Raw genomic sequence first — 11,382 nt, forward strand, 5'->3', positions numbered from 1 at the left:
CCCAGAACTTCAGCCTTTCCCTGCTTAATAAGGTAGCCATCATCCATGCCTCAAACACTGTGTCACACGGGAAGGGTCAAAGGCATAGAAATAGAGATCTCAATGCCATCAGAATACTGGAAATAAGGAGACTGGCTTCCTTCAGGGTAAAAATTGCACACAATTTGCAGTATAAAAGCTGAAAATGATTGAAAGCACCATCTTTGAAAGGACCATTTAGGTAGATAGTTACTAGCCCATGGTAACTTTTGGTGTCTCTTGGGGATAGGACGAGGAAAGTATGCCATTCAATTACATTTGTTAAAGACCACAGGTCCATCAATTCCTCATCATAGTCAACAATAAAAATGGCAGCTGATTGATCCAAAATACTCAGAATAAACATGCAACTTCATCTCCACTTTAACTTCAGTGCAGTCTGGGCACTATGTCCGGGCTTAATGCCAGATTAGCTGGGGTCAAAACCCCGAGCATTCCAAGAACTGATGGATCTGTTCTCTTATGCTCTTGCTATCCCACTTTCTCCAACAGCCAAAGAAGATATGGGTGATGACAAGAAAATTCTATCATCAGTGCATGACTTCTACATCAGGTAGCTAGCTAGTCACTTTGATCTTCCAAAGCAGTGTCATTATGACTGGCGTAAGTCTTTGCCTCTTAGCCTTTTCTAGTTAAAATGTTATATTTGGAAACTCCCAGAAACTCAGGAATTATCTCCAGGTTGAAGTCCATCTGAGAAAGGTCACATTTGTTCCCAAGAGGCATAGCTGTCCTATCATGGTTGGAGAAAGGAGATTTCTATTTGTAAAATGGGCTGCAGATTCACTGCAGCACAAAGCAACACCCTCTCGACAAGTCAAACAAACTAAATTAATGAGACTGTTAAGCACACACAATAATTTGCTTCACTGGGGATTTGCAAGTGCTTTGATGGATGTGAAGAACCCAACCCCTCACTTCCTTCATACTCCCAGTACTCATTTTCAAATTTTATTATGCCATAGTGAGAGACATTAGTGAGTCCAGTGGTACTGAAACTTAGCAGGCCTTTGGCTCCCTCTGTTAAAAGCAGCCACTTTTCTATTACTGGCCCAAGTTATGAAGATGTAAATAAATATTGGTAAAATGTTTTTCTCTGATATTAAAAAAAGAAAAAAAAAAAGGAGGAAACATCAGTACCTGGGGATTTTGTTTTAAACCCAAAAGATCTCCTCTTTATTTGGATACATTTACAAAGATAAATACTTACAAGGACAGACCACAAAGAAACTTGTTTATATAAAATGTGCAATTTAAAGATGCAAGTAAACATGAAACATTTCTTTTACAGTAATTCTATTTAATTTGTATTCTTCTAAGATAGATGTTTACAATTGATTTGATTGCAGGTACTATCACACTGTGATATCTAATGCATATTTCTCTTTCAGTTGTAGCAAGTCTAATCATCCTACACTTGTCTGGGGCAACCAAAAAAGGAACAGGTATGTAAACTTCAGACTTTTTTTTCAGACATTATATTAGACTCCAAAGTATGGATTTGAGTTGTTAGTTTAGTTCTTGAAATTTTTAGTAGTTCACCTACTTCCAGTGTCTGTCCTTTGTTCATTTGTTTTGAGTATTAGTGTGCCTGTACACACACAAAAATCCAGTGGTGCTTTTTTAAACAAGTTAGTGACCTGATCCACAGCTAGATCTAACTGAAGACCCAGCCCGACTCTAACTAAAGACCACAAAGTGCCCCCATTTTCAAATTGGGAAGTCCAGTTTGGGCACTGAGCTATCTACACTTAAGATCTTTTGGCTTGTTGAAGTAGAATTCAAAATCTGAAATTGGGTATCATGGGTGCATTTGTGCAGGGTGGGGATAGAAGGAGGTTCTTTAAAGCCTTGGATGCTAAGTGTGGTGATAGCCAAGCAGGGAGAGTTGCTAAGCACAGTGTGTGCCTGAAGCTGTGTCTGAACGCTCAGTCCCTGCAGGCCTGAATTCATTTCAGGAAATTAGGATCCATGTCGTACTCAGCTTGGATACAGACCAAGAAGAAAGAGAAATGCTTGCAGAGCATAAGGCAGATCTCAGGTAGTTAAAATCATCCTTGGAAGGTGCCTGTCTCCCTCCATTGATCATAAGAGGGAGCCTCAAACAACTCGGCTCTACACATCAGAGGCTTAAGTTAGGTGGGACACTCCTTGGGTATAGATACCTCATTCCGAACAAAACACAGGAGTCCTCTTCGGACACCTGTGTGAGGTCTAGAACCTACTATCCTTCCTTTTAATACCAGCCTAGGTATTTTTCCCTCCAAAGAATCCATCTTATTTAACCTACTTGTAAAGGCATGATGCCCAGGAAGTGATCCTTCATCTTCTTCAGCCTGGACAGACTCAAACCTTTGTCTCCAGGCTCTCTGTCAATGTGCAGAAAGGAGTGCAAGAGTTTCAGGGCTAGGAAGAAAGAAAACAAGAAGATCTGACTCTACTCTCTGATGATTCACCTAAGAGGAGGAAAGTTCTGGGCTGTGATTCCTGGCCTCAGAGCTCTTTATTAATTTTACAGCAAACAGCAAGATAAAAATAATCTATGAACCAGAATCCAGGAATTCACCTATCGTCTATCTCTGTTCAGTGAATATAGAGTCAAGCTGCTGCGAATTTAAAACAATTTGTATATTCTATCATAATTCTGTGGGTTTTATCTTGTTTTTGCAACTCTGATGTATTCCTGTATTATGGCACATAGCTTGCTGATGGAGAACATGCTTGAGCCTTTTGAGATAATACAAGTGAGAAGATCATGTCTCCTATTTCTTGAGCACGTGCTTTTCCTACAAGGTTATTATTTAAAAAACAATATAAATATATCTTCCCCTAGACATCCAAGCCTCTTCTCTGCTTTGAAAAAATGTTTTGAGTAGGAATTATATGTTTGTACCCCTAAAGAACAGCGTCCTTTTCCCCCAGGTCAATGATCATACTCTTAGTCTCAGCAGAAAAAAGGGGCCACTGACAAAAGGGACTGTTTTATCCTGTAAGAGAGTTCTAAGTGTCATAGTGACATAATAATTTGTGAGCTAATTATATAATGCTTAATGTGATCATTTCACAGAAAAGCAAACTACTTCCGAAGGACAGAAACCAGTGCAGTGTGGAACTTGGACAAAATATGCAGAAGGAGGCATCTTCACTTCTCCCAATTACCCCAACAAGTATCCTCCTGACAGAGAGTGTGTCTACATTATAGAAGGTGACCAGCCAAAGAATCTTTATATTCTATTATCAATTGTATTTAAAAAAAAAGTGTTTTATTTTATTATGTATGAAGAGTAGGTAAAGCCTATATGAGGCTTTTCAAGGAATTTCAAGATTTAGAGAAGCTCTATCTCTGCACTTTTTCTCTTTTTTTTTTTTTTTGTAAAAAAATTAAAAATTTTGTACAGCATACCAAGAAATACTGGAAAATACTTGACTTATTTCCTGATATCACTCATAAATTAGTTAAGGTGGTAAGTATGCATGAGTCATTTAGTAATAAACACAGTATAATTTATTTCAGGATATTCAGAGAATGAATAGAACCTAAAATACTGTAACATGACAGAATAAAGAATATTTTAAAATGAGTAAAAAAAGTGAACACAGGAAATGAAAATACTTTTGACTTTCATAGAAGTATTTTAAACTTATCATAACTGAATCAGGGATGACAAGCACAGCTAGGCAAAGTACAGTAAAGAAAGTCATACAAAAAATATCCCCATAGGGAGTTTTCAATTTCATTCATTCATTTTTAATTTCATTTCATTCAATTATTTTTCATCCAATTCTCATGACAAATGAAAATAAATGAAACAAAACCAAAAACAAAACCAGGAAAGAATAAACATTAACACCAAACAGCTGTAAGACGCAGTTTTTAAAGAGTAGACAGTTGCAGACATGGAGGTGATGTAAGAAAGGCTAGAGGTGTATTACAAGCAAGTTACGCGGTTTCTTTTCATCAGTCTTAGCACAACAGATGTTGAATGGATTGTTGTAAAAATGAATCTGTGGAAAGTAATAGAGATTAGATACTGTTAGAGCTTAGTAGCAGAAAAGATGAATCGGGTACAGAATGGTAAGTCATTGGAACCAAGAAGATTCATTCATGAGTTGTGAATAAATGCAGAATACAACACTGATGCTTGTTCTATCCATGCTTGGTTGGACAGAATTATTAACTACAAATGATGGAGCCAGGAATTATAGAAATATTTATTTTACTAAAGATGCAGGTAGTACCAGGAAAGATTTCCAAAGGTGTATAGCTGATTAAAATTGAATTAGCTGCTTTAGAACCCCCCACTAGGCCCTTTTAGAAACCAGTCTGTCTTTTCAAATCTAGTGCTGAGTTACTAAAAGAAATATATTTCATAAAAACCTTCCAGGGAAATGATGGATAGTAAATGTTGTATGTATTGTTTAGGAAAAAAAAAATCACAGCAAAATGACTGAGATCTCTAAACTCCACTTTAATGCCAGGTAAACTGACTGAAGTCAGAAGAGGTGATTATAAATCATGGAGTCAAACCAACCCTTTAAAGAAAATTTATGCTTGTCCAGCCTTCCCACTTGAGTCCGAAATTTAAGCAGATGTATGGTAAACATTTAAGTTCTTTCATAGTTTGGTAATTGATTTAAAATTAAAATTAAAAAAAAAAAGATAAATGCATAGGTTCCATATGTACTACTTAGTTATATTTTTTGTTACACTTATGTTGCTAGATCCAGGTCTTTTTGCATATATTGATCAAATTATCTTTCTAACATTCCTGTGAGGCTGGGAAGAAGTAAGCCTATTTTATCTTCAAGGATCTGAAACACAGAGACATGTTTTATCATTAAAGAGAAAGGGCGTGGAAAAAAAATAAAATATGGCCATTTTTGTAAACCCTAGTCCAGTATCTCAGGCCGTATGGTGTTCCTCCTCTTAGTAATAAGGTGTCTGAAAGCTCTTTATTGTAAAGACCTTTGTCTTTATTATAGTAATTAAGTACTTATAAAAATATAGTTAATAAGCTGAAAGGTGGCAGAATATGCTGTTGCAATAACCTGATTTAGAATAGCTGAATTGGAAATGTCTAAGAACTATTTACGAAGGGAAAGATTTAATCAACCAACTTCTATGATGAAGAGGAAATTCCACGTTGACAAGTTTGGAGCGATGTATAGTAAAAAGAGTAATCTGAACTCAAGAGACATCTTGTTATATTTTATGGGAAAAATCTGGCAAAAACCAGTTGCATGTATTTTCTTATGACACTGATATTTTCTGCTTCCTGTCCAGCCATAATCAACAGTTTGGATTGCAACTGGGTATTTTAAAACCCATGATGATAGCAGCTCTATCGGTATATGATTTGATGAGAACCATGCATATTGCACAACATTTTCAGCTCTGATCTCCTCGTGTCTATTTCTATCTTCTAAAAAGATCAGGAATAGTCGTCTGAAAAATGTCACAAAAATGAACAGAGATGTAGTAAGATGTCTTAGCAATGATATTTTAAAAAGTGGCAGTTTTCAAAAAAAGCAAAAGGAGAAACACTGAAGGACAACAAAATTATTTTGTAATTACAGTCAATTATTTATCCATATTTATTCTTTTTACGACATATAAAAATGGCAGAAAACTATAAAGAAGGCTAGCAAGTGAAAACTTTTCCCCATATCTTTTATATTCTGTGGAACTCACTGGCATAAGATATTGACGCTAAAGGACTGCAAAAAAAAGGATTAATCATTTTACTAATAGCAATGTCTTTGAGGTCAGATAACAATCTATGGAGTGGATAATCCTTGCTAATCCAGGACATAAACATCCATTCAGTTTTAGAGTAAGAGAGAAACATCTCCATATGCATCTTATTCCTATATTTATTATTGAGATTCCAATATGCTTCAAATAGCTTCTGGCTGCTGTTGAATACCACGTACCAAACTAGGGAGTCTGTCAATACGATCCATAATAGCATTCCCACATTGCTATCTCCCCTTTGATGTCTTAGAGAGTTCAGCATACCAGGACTGTATATACCATACCGACAGCTGTAAGATGTGAGTTTAAATACATATATGAACCACCAGGTTCCTTCCTGCCTGCTTGCTCTCATTCCTTCATTTTTTGCTATCAAACACAATCTAGGGCAAATTCTGATGGCTTCCTTCAAACTCAATTCCTGCTAAGTGGACTTGAGTGAGGACTCCAGCATGTAGCGTGTTGTAATAAAACTGAATTTCATCTCATGATACAATTTTTTCCCCCACATTGTAGCTCATCTTAAATGTATGCAAGCCTTTTATCATTTCAAAATTACTTTGGTGAAGTAAAGGAGCTGGCAAAAATTGCCATGATAATAGACAGTGAGTTTCTAAAAGAGAAGAGGATTTCTGACTGCAGAGGCTTCTATCCTAGCAGTCAAAGGCATAAGCAGATCAAACAGCTAGATGTTTCTTTTTCTTTTCCTTTTTTTTTCTTTTTTTTTTTTTTTTCTTTCCTTTGATTTTAGTAGTAATGATAATTAACTGTTGGAACCACTAGGAATTTTAAAGTCCAGATTGGATGCCTTTCTAAAAGAAATCCTTTAGGTCATCCAGAAGTCATAGGCTCAGTACAAAAATTATTATGCTATAGAGGAGCTTCTGGTGAATCCCATCTGCCTTTCAAAATGCGTTTGTTCTTTTTTCTCTTTCAGTCTTACTGGGCATATAGAAAACGTAGGAAATAGCTGAGTGTACACATTAAATTCCCTGTTGGGCCCAATTTCACCCTTGTTTCGCATATTCAATGACTCTAACCTGGCAAAATTCACAGCTGCCCGGAACAACCGCAGCAGCAGCAGCATTAGCCTTTGCCAGACTGCAGAAAATTCGGCATGTGTGCTCCAAAGGGAAATTCCCACAGGAGATTTTGTAGGCGCAAAGGCTTTAGTTTGTGTTAAAAATATTTGGGGAGTGGGATAGTCATACTTTACACAACATATCTTAAGAATTGGTTTGGAAATCCTGTTAGTGAAATACTTGTAAGATTTTATCTATTCTTCAGTTTTTAATAACTAAATGCTTATTTATAAATATAGATATGGACTAGAATTGCTTTACAGAGATATGAAGTAAATCTTCCACTTTATATGTTTGTGGACATTTAGAGTTAGCTCTCTTGAAGGTCTTCCATGTTTTGACTAAAGACCATTAAACTCTTTAATCCTAGATATTTTCAGGTGTTAGAAAATGGACATGTATCACTGTTTGAAAAATCTCTGCTTAAAGTCCTTCTGTATTTCACAGTGATTTTTGTGTTCAAAAAGTTTTCATCAAAACAAGCAAAGAATCCTCTTTTAAAAGGAGGATATAAGTGGCTTTCTTATCAATAATAGCTGGACAACCAGAAAGACCAAGGATTATTGAAAACTATTAGTACTGTAGCAGCTCAGATAGATGGGGGGTAGGTGTTGAGTTCAATGTCTCATTTCCATGCAGTCTGGTAAATTGAAACAGATTTTTCACTTAAATTCAGCTGTCAGTTACACAGTCTTAGAAGCTGATCAGAATTAAAACCTTAATTGTGTGTTTTTGCTGCAACTGTTCTTCTACCACAAGTTGGAACCCAATGCCTTTTTTTTCACTGAATATAAAATCTCAAGACAGCACTTGTGTGAGATAATTAGATGAAAAATATGACAAGACATGCAAGCATTAAGTAGTCTTTCCATGGTATTAAACATTTCTGAAGAAAGATAATTGGAAGCTAAATATGGAAGATTTTGAAGATTTGAAGTAAAACCATGTTATGAGACAGCTTCAATATATTTCATTTGGACTTGACAACAACTTTTCCTGACATTGTATCCACATAAAAAGTTCTGAAGATGTGAATGGGCTTTACCTGTGAATAAGGATACCAGAAATGACCACTCCATCCCTCCTTTTCTGATTAGATGGCCAGATTCCAATCCAGTCGGGAAGAATTGCACATTCTGGGCTTTTTGTTTGTTTGTTTTGTTTTGTTTTTCTGTAGCTATACATACATTATTATTAGTCATTATTCTGGACTTGTTCTCACTCTATTTCTGTAAGTTTTACTGTGACCACATTCTCACAGATTTTGTTGCAGAAGCTGTGGCACGAGATGTATGCATTTGGCAAAGAAACCCTTTGCTAAAGCCACAGTATAAGTCCAAAATGATACCTTTTTCGCTAGAAGGACGTTAAAGTTGGGAGTTTGAATTGTGTGTTTTCATCACTTATGGTCATTTCCAGGAAGATTTCAATAATTTTTTTTCTTAGGTAGATTACTGCAAACAAAACTTTTAACCTTTTACTGCAAACAAAACATTTAACCTTTGACTCTAAATATTGTACAAGATGAAGCGCAGAGGAGCATTTAAAAGCACATGATGAAAAGGTGCATGGATGCATGTATAGCACCCCTTCCTCCCTTTGCCCAATCTTTTGTGATCACCACAGTCCTCACAGTTACAGAAACACAAAGTCTTGCATTCCTCGGGAGAGTTAGGAGAAAGGACCTCATCCTGTTTGGACTAGGTTGCAGAGCAGGCTGAGACACAGGCAGTACCTATACTAATACCTAAAACAGGTCAGGAAATGTTCACTGGCCTTAAGGCTGATAGGCGCAATCACACATGTACAGATTAACTCCTTTCACCTTCCCAGTCAAGAGTACAGATACAAACTTCTTGTTGTGAATGGTTCTTAACTGATGCGAACACCACATCATGCCTAAGAACGGGTTTTGGCAATTCGGACTGGCATGGCCAAAATTATGACAGGAGGTGATTTTAATATTTACAGAGTGTGAACAGTCAGTGGTCCAGCCCCCAAACTCATTCCCCAGCCTTGTTTTATTCAGCAGTGGAGAAACGGTGCTAATGAATAGTCAATGCTTTATTCTTAAAGTGGAGCAGCCTCTACACATGGGAGCTTTGGGGGAAGGTAGAAACTCTTTCCTGAGCACTCCTTGAGCTAATGTGATTCTCTCTGATCCTCTAGCAAGAACTGAGCTTCACCAGGAGAAGCCTTGTCTTGACTTTGTTGAAAAATAAATAAAAGCAGAGAATAAACTATAGCAATATTCTGATCGTAAAACTAGTTTCCAATGTGAGATTCAGAATGCTACATGGAGGTTGTGGAAATTGTGCAGTTTATTCTCATGTCATGCTTTCACTGAGTCAATAGATCTCATGCGTAACTCTGTAGGCCTGATTTTCTTTTACCCACAAAGACTCCTTTTATATTATAATGAAGCTATAATTGGGTTTAGGGCTCCTTTTCAACACCAAAATCACGTCAAATGACTGAGCTATAACTCAGAGGGGGCCTCATGCCCATTTTTATCATGTTACATGAGTCTTGGATTCAGAGAAGGCCTGTTAAGGGTTTAACTGTGGGCCAGCACTTTGCAAGCCTCCTCTTGGTATGAAATTGAGTAGTGAAGGCCTAACAAAGGAAGTTTATAAAGGACAAATGTGTTACGTTAATGGCGTAAGCCATTTTTGAAGCAGGTATCTCTTTGTTGCCATGGAAAGTAGAGCAGCCATACACTGTGGTATGATGCTAACTGACATTAACAAAGAGCAGCCATACACTGTGGTATGATGCTAACTGACACTAACAATACTAGCAGAATTCATCTTCATATCTAGTTTGCAACATTAAAACATTACAGTAAAGCTTTAGATGGGTTAATAGTGTAATATTTGAATAGTGAGTATATAAGATTTTCAAGCCTTAATGAGCATTCTTAAGATTACCTAAAGCATTGTCAGGGTGGAGTTTCTGATACCTGACTCAGCAGTCCCTGGGTGAATGATGAGTAGTTCTCAACAAATCTCCTTAAATGGAATAAGAGCATATAAAATATGATGCCAGACTGACAGGTGCCGATTGCTTTCTTCTGCCCAAGTATTGCTTAGTTAAGTTTAAATCAATATTTGTTATAAATATATGAAGTCAAGGGTAGAAACATCTGAATAAAATTAATCGATGATGTCTTCCAGTTATTCAGTCTTTTACTGTAATCTAAAAGATCTACTTTGGTCTTCAAACCTCACCAATGGTAGCATTAATAAGATCTTCTTTACAAGCTTTATTATCTGATTTTAATTTTGGAAGTTTTTTTCATACTTTCAAAGTAGTTTCATTTCCATGGACTGTGAATTTGGTGCAATTATGTGTAAAGTTTTTGGTTTTGATTTGGCTATTGAATTTGTATGGGCGCAAAGTTCACAGATTTCATGTAAATTGGTATAAATAACAACAAGCCAATAGTAAGTACTTCCCTAAATGTGAATTTCTTCAAATTGAGAACAGTAGGTAAGGTTTCTTTCTTATGCTAAATTAAATATTGCAATAAATATCAATCACCCAATTACATTAACATTGAAAGTAAAGCTATTAAAATAACCTTTCTTCTCAAATGAAGTGTTTTATTAACTTACTTCTTCAATGCTTCTTATAAAATGAGGCAGTATTTATTTGCACGAAATAGCTGTAAATGAGATCTGACTGTGTGCTCTTATGTAAAGATTATAAGATTTACCTAATGTTCTTATTTAGTTAATTTTAAATAGTCTCCCTTCTTATGTGAGTAATGAGCTCATCCCAAAAGCTTCAATTTAAAACATTTCAAAATACATACAAGATCTAGGTTCTGGTCACACTGATAGTTTTCCTATTATTCCTGAGGAAAGAAATGGAAGGATACTGACTGCTGGAGTGGCAGCAGTTTCCATGTTAAGCTTATGCACTCAGCATGGAGTTTGATCTTGCCTGTTTTCATGTGAAAAGAATGGTAACTCAGGCAAAGCTCCTAGCAATTTCAAGCTCTTCTAATATGTGCAAAATGTAGGACATGATCCATGAGAGGCATAGCAGGCAGTGACACAACAAACCCTTGTCTTAGCAGAAGGCTTTGTCAGCAAAAGGCTATATCGCACCATGATCTAGACACTGAAGGCATTGTTTCTACCCTTGACTTCACATATTTATAACAAATACATTTTTTGCTATGGACGGGATTAAGCGTAGGAAAAGTGCACCCCAGGGATGCTGCATTTGTAAAATTTGTAGACAAAACATGGTTTTTCTTCTCCTTTTAAGAAAATTGCGTAGTTCAACCAGTAACTATTTTGCTTTATAGAGGAGATGCCAGGGAATATTTGTTTTAGAGATCATTCTGACACTAGCTTTAGTATCTATGAATAAAGATGATTTTTTATGTCTAAGTGACCACTATAAAGTTTCTTCAGGGTTTTCAGTAGAATATTGTTTGCTCTTTAGTTAGATGTTAATTTTGCTTCATCCTTATCTAGTTTCTTAAGTGAGACT

The 11,382-nt window shown here is 36.2% G+C and overlaps 1 protein-coding gene across 1 annotated transcript in view; it reads left to right on the forward strand.

Moving 5' to 3' along the window:
• Positions 1 to 1,430: 1,430 nt before the first annotated feature.
• LOC104074056 (neuropilin and tolloid-like protein 1) overlaps positions 1,431 to 11,382 on the forward strand; it is a gene marked incomplete at both ends in the record, with an annotated part of 10,746 nt that continues 794 nt past the window's right edge. The window contains 2 exons of the mRNA XM_009574032.1: positions 1,431 to 1,484; positions 3,107 to 3,244. Of these exons, the coding sequence (XP_009572327.1) occupies positions 1,431 to 1,484; positions 3,107 to 3,244 (192 nt within the window). The remainder of the gene's footprint in view (positions 1,485 to 3,106; positions 3,245 to 11,382) is intronic.

This window comes from Fulmarus glacialis, unplaced genomic scaffold (assembly GCF_000690835.1).
Source record: "Fulmarus glacialis isolate BGI_N327 unplaced genomic scaffold, ASM69083v1 scaffold38383, whole genome shotgun sequence".
NCBI classification, from domain to species: domain Eukaryota; kingdom Metazoa; phylum Chordata; class Aves; order Procellariiformes; family Procellariidae; genus Fulmarus; species Fulmarus glacialis.